Source organism: Emydura macquarii, unplaced genomic scaffold (genome assembly GCF_026122565.2).
Source record: "Emydura macquarii macquarii isolate MOO-44397 ecotype Brisbane River unplaced genomic scaffold, CSIRO-AGI_Emac_v2 contig_2531, whole genome shotgun sequence".
In the NCBI taxonomy this organism is placed as follows: Eukaryota; Metazoa; Chordata; order Testudines; family Chelidae; genus Emydura; species Emydura macquarii.
In genome coordinates this window covers 7420715-7441092 of record NW_027132668.1, presented here as the reverse complement: position 1 = coordinate 7441092, position 20378 = coordinate 7420715, and the positions used below count along the sequence as shown (strand labels likewise).

At 43.5% G+C, this 20378-nt stretch overlaps 1 protein-coding gene across 1 annotated transcript in view; it reads right to left on the bottom strand.

Moving 5' to 3' along the window:
* The window catches only part of LOC137163435 (inactive ADP-ribosyltransferase arh2-like), a 28752-nt gene extending 22632 nt beyond the window's left edge, over positions 1-6120 (bottom strand). The window contains exon 1 of the mRNA XM_067563655.1: positions 5834-6120. Coding sequence (XP_067419756.1) covers positions 5834-6047 — 214 coding nt within the window. The 5' untranslated portion in view covers positions 6048-6120. The remainder of the gene's footprint in view (positions 1-5833) is intronic.
* Positions 6121-20378: the final 14258 nt, after the last annotated feature.

Below are 20378 nucleotides of genomic sequence, written 5' to 3'. Positions count from 1 at the left end.
TTTTTATCAATGACCTTTAAGAAAACAGGTAAGGTTTGCAGATGACACAAAAATTGGGGAGGGGTAAATAAGGAAGAGGACAGCACACTGATACAGAGCAATCTGGGTTGCTTGGTAAGCTGGGTATAGGCAAACAGTATGTATTTTAATAAGCCAAAATGTAAATGTATATATAGAATCATAGAAATGTAGGACTGGAAGGAACCTCAGCTAGTTGTCTCTTGCACTGAGACAGGACTAAGTATTATCTAAACCATCCCTGGCAGCTATTTGTCTAACCTGTTCTTAGAAACCTCCAATGATGGAGATTCCAAAATCTCCCTAGAAAATTTGTTCCAGTGTTTAACTAACCTGTTAATTAGGAAGTTTTACTAATGTCTAAACTAAATCTCTTGGGCTGCAATTTGAGCTCATTACCTCTTTTCCTGTCCTCAGTAGACAAGGAAAACAATTAATCACCCTCCTCTTTATAACAACCTATTATGTATTTGATGACTGTTGTCATGTTGCCCCTAAATCTTTTCTTCTCCATACTAAACAAACCCAATTTTTCCAATCTTTCCTCATTGTCATAATTTCTAGACCTTTAATCATTTTTGCTGCTCTACTCTCGACTTTCTCCAATTTATCCACATCTTTCCTGAAGAGTGTTGCCTAGAACTGGGCACAGTACTACAGTTAAGGCCTTATCCATGCCGAGTAGAGTGGAAGAAGTATTTCTCATGTTTTGCTTCCAACACTCCTGCTAATAAATCCCAGAATGATGTTAGCTTTTTTTGCAACAGTATTACATTGTTGACTCATAGTTAGTGTATAACCCCCAGAGCCTTTTCTGAGATATTTTTTCCTAGGCAGTCATTTCCCATTTTGTATTTGTGCAATTAATTACTCCTTCTTAAGCATAGTACTTTGCATTTGTCCTCATTGAATTTCATCTTGTTTATTTCAGACCATTCCTCCAATTTGTCAAGATCATTTTGAATTCGAATCCCATCCTCCAAAGTGCTTATAACCCCTCCCAGCTTGGTATCTGAAGACTTTAAAAGTGTACTCTCTATGCCATTATCCAGATCATTTACAAAGATATTGAATAGAACCAAACCCAGGACAGATCCCTGTGCAACCCCACTGCCCTTCCAGCTTGATTGAGAACCACTGATAACTACTCTCTGAGTAGGGTTTTACAACCTGTTGTGCACCCACCTTATAGTAGGTTCATCTAGACTGTGTTTCTCTAGTTTGCTTATGAGAAGGTCACGTGAGACAGTACCAAAAGCCATACTGAAGTTGAGATATATCACATTTATTACTTTTCCCCATCCACAAAGCTTGTTTCACTGTGAAAGGATATTCATAGAATTATAGAATCAAAGAAGATTTGGGTTCGAAGGGACCTTAAAAGGTCATCTAGTCCAAACCTCTGCTCAAAGCAGGACCAACCGTAACTAAATCATCCCAGCCCGGGCTTTGTCAAGCTGCAGTTTAAAAATTTCTAAAGATGGAGATTCCACCATTTCCCTAGGTAACATGTTCCAGTGCTTCACCACCCTCCTAGTGAAAAAGTTTTCCTAATATCCAACCTAGACTTCCTCCACTGCAACTTGAGATCATTGCTCCTAGTTCTTCATCCACTACCACTGAGAATAGCTTAGCTCCATCCTCCCTGGAACCCCTTTCACTTCCCTCGATCTGCTGGCAATGCTCGTACTAATGCAGCCCAATATGCCATTAGCCTTCTTGGCAATAAGGGCACACTGCTGACTCATATCCATCTTCTTGTCCACTGTAACCCCCAGATCCTTTTCTGTATAACTGCTGCTTAGCCAGTCGGTCCCCAGTCTATATCAGTGCATGGGGTTCTTCTGTCCTAAGTGCAGGACTCGGAACTTGTTCTTGCTGAATCTCATTGGACTTTTTTTGGTCCAATCCTCCAATTGTCTAGGTCACTCTGTTTCCTAGCCCTACCCTCCCGCGTATCTACCACTCCCCCCAGCTTAGTGTCATCTGCAAACTTGCTGAGGGTGCAATCCACTCCATCCTTCAGATTATTAATGAAGATGTTGAACAAAACCGGCCCCAGTACTGACCCCTGGGGCACTCCGTTTGTTACTGGCTGCCAACTAGACAATGAGCCATTAATCACTACCCATTGATCCTGATGATCTAGCCAGCTTTCTATCCATCTTATAGTCCATTCACCCAACCCATATTTTAACTTGCTGATAAGAATATTGTGGGAGACCGTATCAAAAGCTTTGCTAAAGTCAAGGTATATCACATCCACTGCTTTCCCCGCATCCACAGAGCCAGTCATCTCATCATAGAAGGCAATAAGGTTGGTCAGACATGACTTGCCATTGGTTAATCCATGCTGACTGTGCCTGATCACCTTCCTCTCTTCCAAGTGCTTCAAATAAGAATCCTTGAGGACCTGCTCTATGATTTTTCCGGGGATTGAGGTGAAGTTGACAAGTCTGTAATTCCCGGGTTCCTCCTTCTTCCCTTTTTTTGAAGACGGGCACTATATTTGCCTTTTTCCAATCTGGGACCGCCCCCAATCACCATGAGTTATCAAAGATAATGGCCAATGGCTTTGCAATCACATCAGCCGACTCCCTCAGCATCCTCGGATGCATTGCATCCGACCCATAGACTTGTGCATGTCCAGCCTCTCTAAATAGTCCTGAACCTGTTCTTTCAGCACTGAGGGCTGCTCACCCTCCCCATTCTGTGCTGCCCAGTGCAGTAGTCTGGGAGCTGACCTTGTCTGTGAAGATAGAGGCAAAAAAAACATTGAGTACTAGGTTGCCTCCCCCATTCTGTAAGGGGCCCACACTTTCCCTGCCCTTTTTGTTGCTAACATACGTGTAGAAACCCTTCATTACCTTCCACATCCCTTGTTAACTACAACTCCAATTGTGATTTGGCCTTCCTGATTTCACTCCTGCATGCTCGAGCAGTATTCTTATACTCCTTTCTAGTCATCTGTCCAAGCTTACATTTCTTGTAAGCTTCCTTTTTGTGTTTAAGGTCACCAAAGACTTCTTTGTTAAGCCAAGCTGGTTGCCTACTGTATTTGCTATTCTTTCTGCATGTGGCGATGGTTTGTTCATGCACCTTCAATAAGGTTTCTTTAAAATATAGCCAGTTCTCTGGGACTCCTTTCCCCCTCATATTAGTCTCCCAGAGGATCCTGCTGATCAGTTCCCTGATTAGGTTGGTTTGCATGATTTGTTCTTGACAAATCCACGTTGACTATTACGTCTCAGTTTATTATCTTCTAGGTGCTTACAAATTGATTGTTTGTACTCCATTATCTTTCTGGGTACCAAAATTAAGCTGACTAGTCAGTAATTCCTTGTATTGTCATTATTCGCCTTTTTATAGATAGGTACTATATTTGCCCATTCCCAGTCCTTGGGTATCTCTCCCATTCTCCACAAGTTCTCAAAGATAATCACTAATGGCTCAGAGATCTCTTCAGCCAGTTCCGTAAGTATTCTAGGATGTATTTTGTCAGGCTCTGCCAATCTGATGATATCTAATTTGTCTAATTCTTAATTTGTTCTTTCCCTATGGTAGTCTCAGATCCTACCCCATTTACTCTGATGTTTTCTGTGTTAGTCATCCAATCACTGCTAATCTATTTGGTGAAAACTGAAGGGGAAAAGAAAAAGGCATTTAACATCTCGGCAATTGCTGCATTTTCTGTTATTGTATTTCCCTTTATGTCCCTAGCTAGTTGAATCTCATTTTGTCCCGTGACCTTTCTAACTGGCCATCTAGGAACAAAAAAATGTAAATCATACCTATAGGGGAAGCAATGACTCTGAAAAAGATTTGGGGGTCATTGTGGATTATCAGCCGAACATGAGCTCCCAGAGTGATGTTGTGGCCAAAAAGGCTAATATAATCTTGGAAGCATAAACAGGGGAATCTTGAGTAGGAGTAGAGAGGTTAATTTTACCTCTGTATTTGGCACTGGTGCAAAGAATGCTGGAATATTGTGTCCAATTCTGGTGTCCACAATTCAAGAAGAATGTTGTTTACATTGAAGAGGATTAATAGAAGACCATGAGAATGATTAAAGGATTAGAAAGTATGTCTTATACTGATAGACTCAAGGAACTTGATCTAAGTAGCTGAACAAAGAGAAGGTTAAGAGGTAACTTAAATACAGTCTATGAATACCAAGATGGGGAACAAATATTTGATAGTGGCTCTTCAATCTAGCAGAGAAAGATGTAACATCATGCAATAGCTGGAAGTTAAAGCTAGATATATTCAGATTGGAAATAAGGCATACATTTTTAACAGTGAGAGTAATTAACCATTAAAACAATTTATCCAGGGTTGGGATGTATTTTCCATCACTGCCAAAATTTAAATCAAGATGCTTTTCTAAAAGATCTGCTCAATAAATTATTTTGGGGAATTATTCTGTGGCCTGTGTTATACAGGAAGTCAGATCAGTTGATCACTTTGGTCCCTTCTGGCCTTTAATCTATAAATCTGTCATAGTGCGTGTTTGTGGTGTTTTTGTTGTTATTGTTTTTTTAGGAATAGCTGTGCTTCTGTTGTATTTCAATAATAAAATTTAATATTACACTAAAGCATAACTAACATGATTACAAGCAAGACTTGTTAGGCTTAGTAGATATTTATACTTTTATAGAGCTTAAAAAGCAAGAAACATAATGTGCATTTAATCATTGACTATATTCAGAAATATGTTAGGCTGACATCTTGCCCTTATCTTTAGTGTATTAGCTATCCCTCAAACCTTTGGTTAGCCAGTAGCCAAATATGAAGTATCCAACATTCTCTTCAACTGATCTCTGGACACTAAATTTAGAACAGTTCAGCAGCAGGCAGATAAAAGAGTGAAATATGAGCACAAGTGAAATTCATTAACTTAGACAATACATTCATATATCTAGACATGTTAATATATATATATATATTATTACTTAATGTTAAGGAAAACAGACTAATTTTAAGAGAGGTATAAAGATTCGCTTCATTTTGAATTAAAAAATTCTCGCTAAACACTGTTACAATGTGCTTAATGATGGGTTTTTGATGGCAATGGCTTGCTAATCTTAAAAACTTTGGCTCAATGGGCAGAGTTTGGACATAAAAAACATTGCTTCCTACAGAAAAATATTACTACTTTAATAAAATGCAGAAGTATTTGTTGAAACTTGTGTGATTTTTAGAGAAGGCTGCATATAAATAGCAGTGGCTGTTTTAATGTATTTTAGGTGAAAATATAGTAATTCTAAAATCTCTGTAGATCAAAGCTACACATTTTTCCTGATCAGGTTAGTCTTTAATGGGTATTCAGATGGATCAGTGACATCCTGATGTACTGTATAAAATAATGCATCGAAACTGTATTAATGACTGGTCTATATGCATTTTTTTCTGTACAAGAACTTCATTTTTTAAAACAGGTTTATTCCCAGAGGGCAGTATTGTTCCCTGAGTTTAGGGCACAGAAATACTTATTTAAGTAGTTTTTCACTTTGATGGGTACCAAGTGCCTGTATTAGTCTTTAATTTTTATTAGTTTTCAACCTTTGACAAAATACAGGGAGACACTTTACACCTAAGAAATCAAACCTGGTTACTTTCTGCAGCTGTCAGAATATTACTTTCATCTGTGAGACAACTTGTGGGTTTATATTTGTTATCATTTACTAAAGCAGCATCTTTAGAATCTGAATAGTTTCTCCCAGGCTCACTGGTCCAATATCATTTAGTGTTTATTTTAAGAAAGTTAGCAGCGCCACATCTTTGTTCCTTCCCAATTTAGTCAGCCGTTACTTACCTGTGATGACAGCCTCTGCCGTAGCCATGTGCATGAGGGTATTGTCACTCACTGGCCATTTGTCTGCAGACAGCACCAGATTCTCAAGCCCTCCAATTTCCTTCAGTTCCTCTTGGATCTTTGCACCTAAAGCACTGTTTTCTCGGGTAAAATTTCGATAACCAAGAGCATCCCCTACCCCTGCCAGCAAGACAGCAGCCTTAAATTTCTCCATCACAAGGGACTTTGACACTTTTCACTTTCCTTTTGTCTAAAGCAGCCACTGTGGCTTGATCTTTCTTTGTTCCTTTGCCTTCAGCTCAGCTCAACCAACACTTTATATTAGCCATTGTGTCACTGCACAGAGCTCTCTGTATAAGGCAAGACTCGCCTTTTCTGGCTTTGCAGGTGCCACCCCTTGTCCCAACTCCAATGAAGAGAAAACATTTCTTAATCCAAGTATATTTTACAGGGGTTTAGTTAATTGTAAAAACACGTGTGTACAACACACAAGAAGTGAAATGCAAAGATCATAATAATTCCTGCAATGCAGCATAAAGCAAGCCAGAAATACTTTGACTATCCAGTTTAAGTAACTCTACACCCAGAAAAACAAATGCCTGGTAGGGGTGTTAATTTTTTTAATGCCTTGTAAATGAACATGTTTTCTTTGGTTTTGTAATATTTTAGAGTTAGTTTCTCTTTGTGGAACTGATTAAGAAACAGAAGCATAGTCTGCTGTTACAAAAGGATGCACAGATCTCCCCCCTAAATGCAATAGATACAAAGTTGGCAAATTATGTAGAGAGAGCCCAGTAAAATGCAGTAGAGCTTTCACATTTCTAACTATATCCAATGGCAATATTTTATTATCTGGAGGCACAGATGGGTTTGTTACTGAATTTAGACAAGTGACCCAGAAAACATTGGTTCCAAATTAAGCTGGCTGATCCATAAAACAAAACAAATAAACCTTTTTGATGTGTCCCCTTTACAGTAGGAATACTTAACTAATTCATTTTGTCCTTGGATAAAATCAAGCAAAATAATATCTTATACCACACCTTCTATTATTCTCTCTAGAAATCACTTTTCATACCAGCATGTCCACAGGCTGCATTTTAGCTGTGGCAGATTAGCATCATACGTTTTGGAATGAATATTAGTGATGATCATGGGGGTCTAGGAAAACTATTAACACAAAAAATGTCCAGCTTGATGGATAATCTTACATTTTGATAGACACTTTTGTACTCAGTGTTTGGTTCACTCTGTGCCTACATATATGACCAGCCCTTCTGTGGCATGATTTGGGGAGGGAGACTGCAGTCTTTGTACCCAATATCTTGCACCCAAGCATAGCTATCCCTGTCCACTCTGTCTACATGCTATAAAAAACCACAGCTACGTGTCTCATCCCACAGCATGACAGGGGTCAAGAGATCCACAGACCCGTCGACTCCTGCTTGTCATCTCGCTGACCTCTGTCAATGGCCGCTTTGTCCCTTAATAGTGGCTGATCCCCAGCACAGCACCACTCACACCAAATGGTCCATCTTGTCCCCTGACATGACTGAGCAGTGGAGGGAACACAGCAGCTCCTGGTGGAGTGGGAAGAAGGAACACTAATACCATCTGTTGAGACTCATCCCACAAGGAAGGGAGGATGACAACTCCCGAGGTGGCAGCAAAGGGGAAGAAGGTCAGGAGTGGGAGTAGGATTGGGGACCCTGGCAACCATGCCAGTTACAGGGGTGAAAGGGACATGGAGCGTGGACTCCTCCATGACACTGGGCCCAGTGCCACAATAGACTAAGCACCTCTGGCCTCTGCTTTAGGTGTTAGGGTTGCTGGGCTGGGGCTCACTTGAGCTGCTCTGGCAGTGACCACCCAGCCTGAGGAGGGGGTACCCAGAAGGCTCAAAACCTGGCTGTTTGGTGCCAGCCTTTGCCACAATGGGCTTGGCCGCCTTGAACTTGGTGCCATCTACAGTCAGGCAGGTGGAAAGAGCAAAGGGGGACCCCAGAGGCAGAAGCAGGGGCAGTGTCCTGGGCAGTAAACTGGGGGAGGGAAGGAGAAGGACTTGGCACCCACACCAAGGACTGCTACAGAGGGTCATCTTCTCCCTGGGCTACAGAGGTCAGACCCATGGCCTCAATCTCCTCAAAGATGGCCTCAAGACCCCCCACCGCCAAGCAGGAATCCTGCCCATCAGCCACCAAGGTGAGCTGGGAAAGAGAGGAGCGACAAGAGCTGTGTCATCCCCGCTCCATTGCCAGAGCATCCCGTCATCTCTACTTGCTAGACCTTCTTAGGGGGATGCAGAAGGCAGCCCAGGATTGCCCCCCCACCCCCCGATGATGTATGGGAGGTCTCTTCCCCCTCTTTCAGGTCAAAAACAAGGTGCTGGGTCCCCAACTTACATCGGTGGCACTTAACGCTCCCCCTCACTCCACATTATTAGGGCCCAGTCCTCATCAGTGTTGTCTGTGGGCAGGCTAGCGGGGGTAGGCTCAGTGGTCAGGGCTGATAGCATGGGGATTAGAAGCAGCATGGATGGGACAACTGGGGGAGGGGCAGTCTTGCCCTGAGTTGGACCTGCTCCCATTCACTCTGACATTGCCTCAACACCCCCTCCATGGACCCCACCCCAATGGCTGGTGGTAGCAGGGGAGCTGCTCCTAGCACCCAAGCAGGGTTGTTAGCTGGGGTGGGAGGAAGGGGGGGATGACCAGGTGAGCAGAATCTCTGGTGCTGGCAGGGCCAGTGCTCTCCCAGGACACAGAGTGCCTGGTGCCTCTCCTTGCCAGGCCAGGTGATAGTCCTGCCGGAGGTGCCTCAGAACCTGGCCGAGGAAGCACCAAGACTCACCAGTGATAAAGGGCCCTGATAGGGTACCATAAAGGACCCCCCAGGCTTCCCCTGCCACATGCCACTTCCAGCAGCTGGATGGTAACATTCAGTGGATTGCGAGGACCTGAATGAGGGTTGAGTGCCTACAGCCCAGCGGGAGGTGGGGGTGACAAGTTTCCTTAAGAACATGAGGGGAAGCAGATGAGCAGCATTGGAGCAGAGGGGCGGGATGGAAATGAGAACCACCCATAGACCCAACTCTTCTAAGGGCTCAAGGGGAACAAAGAGACTCTTCCTTTCCCTCCCCTCATCCCCCAAAGTCCATCTTCACCATGTTACAGCTGGACCTAGCAGAGAAAGAGATAGACAGACACACGAGGAGCTGATCAAAACACAGCTGGCTGCAGTGGGGACTTTATGGTTCTGGCACAGAAAAGTGAGACATTGCATTGAGCGCGCCAACATTTAAAGGGACAGGGCATCACATGTCACCGCCTGGTAGCAGCCCCTGCTGAGAGGAAGGTGAAGACCATCCCATGCGCCTGAGAAGCCGCCCCTATGCCGAAGGGCCCCTCACCAGCACCACTGCCCACCTGTCGGTTTTGATGAGGGGCAGGGTGACTACCACGAGGCAGAGGACGCGAAGGCAGCAGCAGCACAGCTAGACGGAGGTGCCATAGCAAATGATGAAGGGACAGCAGATGGGGCCTCAGCCCCTCAGGATGACATGCCGGGGTCTGAAGGGCAGGTGCTTCTAGAGCTGTGGACGGGACTAAAAGGGGATGTGGGACTATGGCCATGGCAACTGCCAGCATGGAAGGAGCCTTCTGAGGAGGACTCTTGCCCCTTTTTCTTCCCTGGTCCTTCATGCTGGCTGAAGGGGTTCCCGAGAGTGATTTTGGCAGGGGAGTCCCTGCTTGTGCCTTCTGCTGCCACCTTGCTGGGGGTGGTGATGATGCCAGCACAGGTGATGGGGATAGCTGTAGGAGTGGAGGGGGGGAGAAAGCCAAGGGTAGGGCAACCATAAATGAAACCTCTGACCTGTCTGCTATTGAGGGTTGGTGATAGGAACAGCCAGGGGAAGGGGGCCAGGATGTAAATAATAAAGGGAAGAGGCGAGGGGGAAGGACACTAGCCACTCCTCTCCACTCAGCCACACGGAGGGAGGACACAAACACAAAATGGAGGAGTTAATTGTACATATAAAGGAGAGGGGGAATGCAGCCGGGTGCAGGGCAAGGAAAATTGGCTTATCCAGCTGCACTAGCAATTTGGGGGATATATAAGTGGGGGGAGGGAGATGCATTAAGTGAGAAACAAAAAATGGGGGTGGGAGAACACACATATGGGCGTGTGTGGATGCACAGGACAAGTGGGGTTGGGTGAGGCGGGGGGGGCGGGGGGGTAAAGAAAGGGGTGGGGTGGGCAAAGGAGGTAAACAGAGTAAGCAGGGTGGGCCAATGCCAGAGGCACGCAACACAGTACAGGGGAGAGGGAATCACAAGGGGGAATCACTTGAGATGGGGGAAGGAACAAAACGCAAAGAAAGGAGGGCCTGCAAAACAGGGGGATCGAGTACTGGGTTGAGGAACCAGGCAAGTCAGGGAGGAGGCTGTAAACTGCAAAGGCGAGAACCATGCGGGACAGGGAAGGTAGCAAACCACAAGGGGGAACAACGCAAGACTGAGAGGGAAGGGAAGGCACAAACTGCAAACAGCAACAGTGTGAGATGGAGGAAGAGTGATAGCAACCAACTGCGATGGGGGAACAACATGAGATGGGGTCAGCTAACCATAAGGGGAGGCTGGTGAGCAGGCTCTGCGCTGAGCAACTCCCTCCCGGACTCATCTGATTTTAAAAGCTTTGTGCAGGTGAAAGTAAGGATGGAGTACAGAATCACGCTCACATATTTACAGAGAAGGTGCAAGCAGGACCTGAGGAAGGTGTGCACACATCAGTTTCTTATTCCCCTCCTCAGGAGGCACTTGTACTGTTCCTGAGACATCCACTGGTCTCACTCCTTTAATATTCTTCCTATTTAAAAAACCCCAAAACATCTTGGTTTTCTCCTCCCACCTTCCTCATTTCACTACCTCCAAGGGCTCCCATGACAAAGGAGCAGCACATGCTACTGCTTCATTCTAGTCAAGTTTTTATACCAGATCCAGGTCCCTAGTATTTGAGTGGTGCCTTAGCATCAGCTTTAATAGTGTCCTCCCTAACTTTGAGGCTACTGGCACTTCATTGCATTTTTACCGTACTCCGAGACTGCTTTAGTGAAAAAAACCCCAATGTGATTTACTAGTTTAAATAACTTTTATGTTAGAAGATTAGTTTAATAACCAGGCTCCATACTGCCATTGTCATAATTTATAACTTTTTTAAAAAAGCAAGGTGTCTTCCACGCATTCTAATGCCAATTATTAAAAACTGAAATATAATGATTTAAGGCTAAATGTATATAAGAGCAATAAAAAGAGACAGTGGACTAGAACTGCTCCCTAAGGGGTATAGGTGGTGTGTTGGAAAGAATGCCCTGGAAATCAAGATCTATGAGTGGATAGAGAATGGAGGCAGGAGGTGTTGATGATAGGAAGTTTATTGTGGAGTTCACAGCCTGGTGCTGAGATAGGTGTTTGGTCAACTATATTGTACCTTAATGATTGGATGACTGCAGTTAAACATGGCAAGAAGGATTTCTATACTTTCTGAAATCTGAGGCTGCTCAGCTAAGCAAAATGGACAGAATTTTCTTTTAAGCTTAAATATTAAAAAACTCATTTTTGTTGCATTGTTATTCAATCATTCAAAAGATGACAAAGATGTAAGGATCTAACAAATAAGCTGAACTGTAAAACAAGCTTTACAAGATTTCCAAACCAGAAAAAACAGACAAAAACCATACACCAAATAATTTTTTAATGTTTTTGATGCATTATATTGAAAATCTATTTATTCTTTTTCCATTACCACAACGTTTACAGATGTACAGCTTTCGTAGCAGCAAGACTCCGATGAGGTGCATTGCATGAGTGAATGCCTGCAGGCTTGTTCTCCTTAACAAGACATACATTGATTTAGAACTACCAAGTACAAACCCCATGATTAATTTAAGATATTCTAACAAGTCAAACTAAACAAATTGGCACAGACTTTTAAAAAAAATATACAGTGTGTCTAGGCACTAATACTGTAACTTTAACCTGATGACAGATTTCTGTATGATTTTGCTGTAATAATCACTATACCGATTTACCTAAATGCCAAGTCATAGCCAATCCCCTTTGAATGAGTCTGAACAAAGGACAAAAGCAATAGTAAAGTATGTAGGGCAAGTAATTATGTGAAAGGAAGATATTTGTATTTAATATGCCTCTGGCTTAACAGCTGAGAGGTTTTGTTCCGTGCTATAATGTGAGAGGATCTAGGCTACATTCCAGAATAAGTCTCAAAGGTGCAGGAGACCGTGAGCAGCATGGAAATGGGGTACTCCACATAAGCGATAATGAATCACAGCCTACTGGCCAGCTAATTTCACAAGCTGCACTATGGGAATTCTGCCCAGTCTTCCTCACATGGAAGCTGTTGTCCAGGAAGAGCCCTCATAGGAGTAAGGCTTAAAAGTGGGTGCATAAAGGTGCGTGTCCAGGAAAACTGAAGAGCCTTAGGAGCACTGAGCATCCCCTTCCTCTCAGAGTAAGAAGAGGAAAAGCAGATAAGCCCAACTTGGCTGCAAGACTCAGCTGAGTGATAATCTCAATGTTTTTCCTTAGTAAAAATGAATTTTATACAGTACATGAATTTAAAAAAAGGTGAAGAGTCAATTAGACTGATTCTAGCAAGTGTTCAGCATGACCAAATGTTTCACAAGCTCTGCTGTAATGGAAGCTACCCAACTGCCTATAATAGATCTATAGATTAAGCAATTCATGCTTCGTTTGTAATGTATATAACTATTTCAGGTCACAATTGTCTGATAAAGCACTATTTTATTGCATTAGGTTGGATAAATGTAGTTGAGGATATTGGAAAGTTTTAAACATTTAATATCTAATGGCTACAGACTATTCACCTATTTGGTTTTGTAAAAACAGTGCAATCCTTTCTGCTTTTCTTGCTTTAGCTTCATTTGATTTCTTTAGAATAATTTAAATTATGCATACAAATGTACTTCTACGCAGATGCTTCAGAGGTTAGTTAAAGTAAAATAGTGTTACTTCTTAGTTACTATAAATATTATATACTAACTGTCCATACCGAAAGGAACTGAGATACTGACATCTAGTGGATAAACTGTCAAGACATGTTTACAAATGCTCAACACGAATAAAACTAGACTAATAATAACAATCTGCCAGTGGTTTATTTAGAACATGTCTGCTATGGAACTTCTTACAGGAAATTTGCTGATTCAGACAAATTCAGATTTCCACCCCCCTCCATTTTACCAGCATGCAGAATTTAAATTCATAGAAGTGGAGGAAAAATGGAGGTAATATTTTCCTTGTCAACATGATATTTACGGAGAGATGCTTTATTATTGGAGGTTGTCTTCACATATTAAAAGTCAATTACTTACTAAAAAGTGAAAATGTTAGAGAGTTTTTTTAAAATACTATGAGCCTTGCAAATCTTCATGACTGATGAAGCAAAATGGTACAACAGGTTAGGAAACGTTTATATTATTGATACATAATGACCTAATATTAATATTTCAATAAATAATGTAGCTCAGAAGGCTAGTTAATGAGAATGCCCTATCATTTTTAAAGTCTTGTGCCAATTCAGCTCTGACTAAAGAAAAGATTAATCATCATAGCTGAAAGCAATTAACAGCTACTTGCTTTAATAAACTTTTACAATGATAATAGTCTCAGCTGGTTGAGGTAGTGTTTACACGAGCCCTGTATGTTAACGTAATATGTTGAATTTTTCCAATGAAACCTCTCTCTATGCACGTTTTGTTCTTATGGATAGGAAGACACTGTACAGAAAGATAAGATTAATCCCTTGTACCAAACTACAGTGGTCAGCTGTGGAAAGGTACAAATCATGGGAAAACAGAGATGACCTACCAAATTCAGACTTGGTATAAACAGATGCAACTCCACTGAAGTCAATGATATTGCACCCACTTACACCATAAGACGACATGAGTCACCCTGTGGAGTAACCCTGATTCTTTGAGAAGAGCATCCTTATGGGTGCTCCACTTCAGGGGCTCATGCTCCTCTCGAACCCTGGATCGGACATTTTCCATTTGGCCCATGCATGTGTCCTATATATCCTCGCGCCTCACACTGAGGCTATGTTGGGCTGTGTGAATGAACCTCCGTCAGTTCCTTGCCCATTCAAATTTTCTACAAAGAACAGTCCAAAACAGCGGGGAAGGAGTGCAGGTAGTGGAGCACACATAGGGACACATCTCAAAAAACCACAATTACTGCACAGGGTGAGTAACCTCTTCTTGTTCTTCGAGTAGTGTCCCTATGGGTACCATACTTGGGAGACACCTGGAGAAGGGAGCTTCGGAATTGAGTCTAAAACTGAAGACAGGACCATATTACCAAGTACTGCATCTGAACTGGAGACATGGATCAAGGCATAGTGTTTAGAACATGTATGTACTGAAGCCTTACACATCTCAGATACTGGAATTGATTTCTGTGTAATGCTGTGAACGTTCCTTGTGATCTGGTAGAATGTGCTGTTACTCATGGGAGAGAAGGGGTTAAGCACCAGCTGCACCGTAACAAGCGACAATACACTCAAAGATCCATCTCGACAATCTCTGGTCAGATGTCATGGACCTCTTGGATCTGTCCACAATGGAAACAAACAGTCTAAATGACTTCTGAAATTGCCTGGTCCTATCTAGATAGGCATTGGCATCCTAACATCTAAGGCGTGAAAAGAAATCTTCTGTTGAGACTGATGTGGTTTTGGAAAAAGTCAGCAGATGACTGGACTCGTTAAGAAGAAATTCTGATAGTATCTTAGGTAACAATTTAGGGTGTGGGCGTAGAGAGACCTTGTCCTTGAATAACTCCATAAAGGGGTGGGGAAGGCCCCAATTTCTTTGATTATACGTACCACTGGATGATAAAAAGCTGATGCTGCAGCCAAATGAACCTTAAATCGAGCTAACTGATAAGCTTGATTTCTTTAATTCCAACAGGTAGTCCAGAATAGCTGAAAGCAATGAGGATTCAGCAGCAAGTCGGTGGCACTGACGCCAATGGCTGAATCTATTCTACTTTTGCAGGTTAATAATCTGGATTAATTTCTTTCTACTATTCAGTAACACTTGTTGTACTTCCACAGAGCAGGTAGATCTAATCCCACGAACCACAAAGGAACCATGCCCTGAGCTGAAGGATCCAAAGGTTGGAGTGAAGTAAATGATCCATGTCTGGGGAGAGTAGATGAGGAATGATTGGAAGTTTGATTGCTGAGTGGATGCACAGCTGAAGCAGATCAGGATACCAAGTCTGTCTCGGCCCAGTCAGTACTATAAGGATAACCTTGTCATGTCTGATCCTGTTCATCACTCTCTGTATTCAGTGTTGGAAGAAATGAACAGAATAGCCCCTTCATCCAATATAGGAGAAAGGTGTCTCCCAGAGACTGATGTCCTAGATCTCCTCTTGAGCAAACAGACTATACTTGTTCCTGGTGGCAGCGAAGATGTCCACGTCTGGTAGTCCCCAATTCTGGAATATGCCATGGAGTGCTGGAAGAAAAACCTGCTGAGGGCATTGGCTATAGTGTTCTGAACCCCAGGGAGGTAAACAGCTGGAATTTAGATCTGATGGGCTAGACACCAGTTCCACAACTTTATTGCTTTGGTGCACAAGGAGAGGGATCTTGTTCTCCCCATTGTATGTTGACACAGAACATGCAGGCCACATTTTCCATCATGATCCTAATGGATTTGCTCCTGATGATGGGTAGGAAATGAAGACAAGCATTCATGACTGCCCTGAGTTCCAACAGGTTGATGTGGAGACTGGTTTCCCTCTGCCATGAGGGTACGGAGGTGAGCTCCCCATTCCAAAAGAGATGTAACTGTTGTCATAATTATTGTTGGGAGTTGGCAAATGAAAGGAGTGCCTACGCTGATATTGAGCTGATCTTTCCACCAGTCTAGGGAGTTCTTTAAATGAAGGGGGACCATGATGTGCTTGTCCAAACTGTCTGGTTGGTGAATAGATTATTCTCAGCCAGCCCTGGGAACAACAGAGTCATAGTCTTGCATGATTGGTCATAAAGGCACAAGTTGCCATACGACTCAGGAGCTGCAACAGTTTGTTACTGAGGTTTGAAGTCTCCCTTTAATGGTCCTGTCCAGATGTGATAAAGTTAAGAAACTCTCCATGGAAGGTATGCCATGGCTGTCATTGAATCCAAGTACACCCTTATAAATTGTATTTTTTTTTTTTTAAAACAGGGATCAGTGTGAATTTTTTTACATTGAGCTGAAGACCTAATTCCTGGAAAAGAGAAAGGGCCGTCTGAGCAGATGACAGTATTGCTTCATAAAACCGACCCTTGAGCAGCCAGCCAGTGTAGGTATGGGAAAACCAAAATCGCCTCTTGACGGAAGTAAGCAGCCATTACCATTAGGACCTTTGAGAACATCCTTGAGGCCAAGGAAAGGCCAGAGGTCAAAGTATAGAAAACGTTCCTGGCCTATAGTAAAACGTAAGTATTTTCTGTGAAATGGGTGTATCGCTGTATTGAAATTGGTTTTCAGTCCTGGACCTACAAGACACCTATTTCCTGCCTCTAATAAAGGGATTATAGCTGCCAGAATCACCAACCTGAACTTTTGAGACTTTATGAATTTGTTTAGTAGTCATAGATCCAAAAATTGGTCTCCATCCTTCTTTGGCACAAGGAAATATCTCAAAAAGACAAGATGGTTATTTACCTTTCGTAACTGTGGTTCTTCGAGATGTGTTGCTCATGTCCATTCCATTCTAGATATGTGTGCTCCCACGTGCATGGTTATTGGAAATTTTTCCCCTTAGCAGTGTCTGTAGGGCTGGCTCTGGTGCCCTCTGGAGACCTGCGTTCATACCACGATATATGAGGTGTTGCTGGCTCTGCGCCCGCTCAGTCCCTTCTTGCTGTCAACTCCGACGGTGGGGACGGACGGTGGGTCATGCAATGGACATGAGCAACACATCTTGAAGAACAACAGTTACAAAAGGTAAGTAACCGTCTTTTCTTTGAGTGCTTGCTCATATCGATTCCATTCTAGGCAACTCACCAGCAGTATCATTGGAGGAGGGCTCAGAGTTCATGGATGTGCCATCTTCAGCACTGCTCTCCCGAAGATGGCATCGTCGAAACCTGCTGGACAATGGCAGAGCAGGATGTAAAGGTATGTTCTGAGGACCAGATAGCAGCTCTACAAATGTCTTGTATTGAAACTTGCGCCAGGAAGGCCACTGATGAGGCTTGCACACTCTGGTGGAATGGGCCATGACAATCTCCGGCAGAGGTAAGTTCGCCTGCTCATAGCAGAGTCTAATGCAGGAAGATATCCATGAGGAGATCCTTTGACAGGAAACAGGTAGTTCCCTTCATCCTTTCTTCCATGCAATAAAGAGTTGTGTCATCCTACGAAAGGGTTTCATCCTTTCAATATGTCTTGGTTGTTGTGAAATTGAGATACTATTTTGGGCAAGAGAGAGATGGGTTCCAGCGACTGTCGCGGGTGGAAAGAAGGAACTGAGAGGGTGCAGGGCCAGCGGCGCCTCATATACCTTGGCATGAGCGCGTGGCTCTGGAGGGCACTAGAACTGGCCCTATGGATACTGCTAAGGGGAAAAAATTCCAGTAATCGTGCACATGGGTGCGCACACACCTACAATGGAATCGACATGAGCAAGCACTTGAAGAACCGCTTTTCCCTTCCCCTGTGAGGAGCTGAGACTAGCTCTACTGCTCCTAATTGAAGGAGAGACTATTTCTTGTCTGAATAAAGGCTTATGAGAAGAGTCCTGGAAGAGAGACAGACGAAAAGTGGACAGTATAGCCTGATGTTATGATCAATATGACCCACTTGTCTGTAGTGATCCACTTCCAAGCATGCTAGAAATGGGAAAAGCAGTCTGCAAAAGGGAGGAGATGGGCAAAGGGTTGCAAGCTGCTGAACCAGAGGTGTGGAAGGATTCAAACTCTTGACCGACCTATCAAAACTGTTGTTTCAATAATGACTGGGTACTTGTGGGAGGAGGAGGAGCAGTTTTCTTCCTCTGGAACTTATGTCTCTTCCTGGGGGGTTGGTGGATCTGTGAAACCCAGAGAACTGAGTTGGGCAAGATCTCTGGGCTGTTTGTAACCTATCAAACCTTCTTTTATTCGTAGGAGTATATATAGCCAGAGATCTTAACATGGCCCTGGTGTCCTTCAGAATGTGAAGGAACTTGTCTGTGGTTTCTGCAAACAGCTTCAACCATCAAAGGGGATGTCTTCAACAGTTTCTGAACCTCTCTTGAGAGCCCTGAGAGGAGGAGGGAGCCATGACACCCTGTGCACTACCACCTCAGAGATGGACCCGGGAGTGGTGTAATGTGGCATCCAAGAAAGCTTGAAGAGAAGTTCTAGCTAATAATTGAATCGTGGTGACAATGGCCTGAAATTGTTCCCTTCTATTTCTGTCTAAGATGACCAATAAAAAGACTGTAAATGTATTATAGTTTGTGAAGTTATTATTTAGCCATGACCATCTGACAGTTTGCAATCTGAAATTGCAGAGATGAGGAAGATCAGGGCTTCCATCCAAAGAGGTCTAAATGCTTTTGGCCCTTGTCATAAGGTGTAGACTGAAGTGTTGCTTACTCCATTCGTTCACCGCATTCACCACCAGAAAATTAGGTGGGGGATGGGAGAATAAAAATTCAATCCTTAGATGGACATAATATTTTTATTTACCCATTTTCAAGTTGGTGGAATGTTAGCAGGTGTTTGCCAAACTGTCTTTGCCTGGTCCAGGAACACCTCATCGATGGGTAGCGCAACTCTAATGGGTGTTGCTGATCGCAAAATGTCAAGCAATTTGTGTTGTAAATTCTTGACCTCTTCAAGTGGTATTTGAAGACTGTTGGCTACCCACTTTATAAGATCCTGATATTGCAGGAAATCATCAGCCATGGACGGTGGTGGAGGCACGACAGCCACATCTGGAGACAAAGAGATAGGAGTGAGGGCTGGCTCTTGTTCTTCAAATGTCTCCTTGTGCTGGGGAACACAGGACTGAACATCTCTAACCTCTCAATATGTCAGAGCCTATGGTCTGGGTAAGTTGCTGTTGGTATGCAGTCCAAGGATGGCCACTGGGGAGACCCAAATGGGAGAGGAGGTGGCATCTAGGGTTGGTTCCATCACCCTTGGTATTGAGCATGAGGGTCTTCCCCATGGGAATCAAAAAAAGATTCCTGTATGGATGTACAGGAGAACCAGGACGAGACTAAAGAAAGGTCTTCCTTCTTGGTATCTTCCAATAGGGGAGCACAAGTGGAAAAGGGTGGAGAGTCCGGCAGTACCAGAGAGTGATGGTAGTCCAGAGATTTGAGGTCTCGGTACCAAGAGGCATTTAGTACCAATGAGATGTGGAGATTCTGGTTCATCTGCCACTGATAAGTCCTTGGAGTATCTGAATTCCTGTGGTACTGCGTGAAGGATCAGTACCAACATGATAGTGTGCTTGGCAATCAAAGTAGACAGTACCATAGATTATGAGCATACCAAAGTAGGTGCTGATGGTGTCAGATGCTTCAGTTGTAGGATACTGAGGGTCCCAACTGGGGAGGTGCCACCAATGGAGCCATGCTCAAAGGTACTGGGCTGAAAAAGCGCTTATTCTTATCCTCCTTGTCCCTTGTAGATGGTATCAGGGTGCTGTCAAAACTGTGTTTTCCCTTAAAACTCTTGGACTTTCTGGACTCACTGATACCAGAGGAGTCTTTCACTCCTCTGCTATGGAACTGAGAGCCTGAGGCTTTTGAAACCCTGGACTTAGCATGGGAACAAGATCTTTTGAAAGCAGGATCCTTATAATGGGAGCCAGCGCTCCTCTTCTTGGGAGCCTTCACTGAGGCTTTAGAAGTCTTCCCTTTTTTAGGGGAAATCTGTGCTAAGGTCAAAGGGCCACTGCATCTCTCTGGAGACAAATGTCCAAAGCAGAGATCTCCTGACCTGACTCTCTAAAGCAGGTCGAAGGGAGTGCTTCATCAACAGCTTCGACTTGATTTCCCAGTTGTTCCTTGCCCTAGGTTTAAGGACCAAGTAAAAGTCACACTTCTGGGAGACGTGACTCTCCCAAAGCAGTGGGCACACAGAATGATCATTGTTGACTTGAAGAGCCTCCTGACAGGAGAGGCAATGTTTGAATCCTGTAGAGCTGGGTATGCCATGCCAAGAGAGAAAGGCTCCCCAGAGGGAGCGAGAGGCACAAAATTAATCTTCATGCTACTTATCTACTAGCAACTATCTAACAACTATCTAATACTAACACTAAACTATAAATATAAACAAGAAGTTAGCTGAAGCATGCTCCTGGCAGACACACTAGGGGTTCATCTCAGGCCAAGGCAGCTGAGTAGGAACTGAGGGTGGTTTACCTGCACAACCCTATATAGCTACGGTGTGAAGCATAAAGATGTATAGGATGCATGCGCAGGCCAAACGAACAATGCCAACG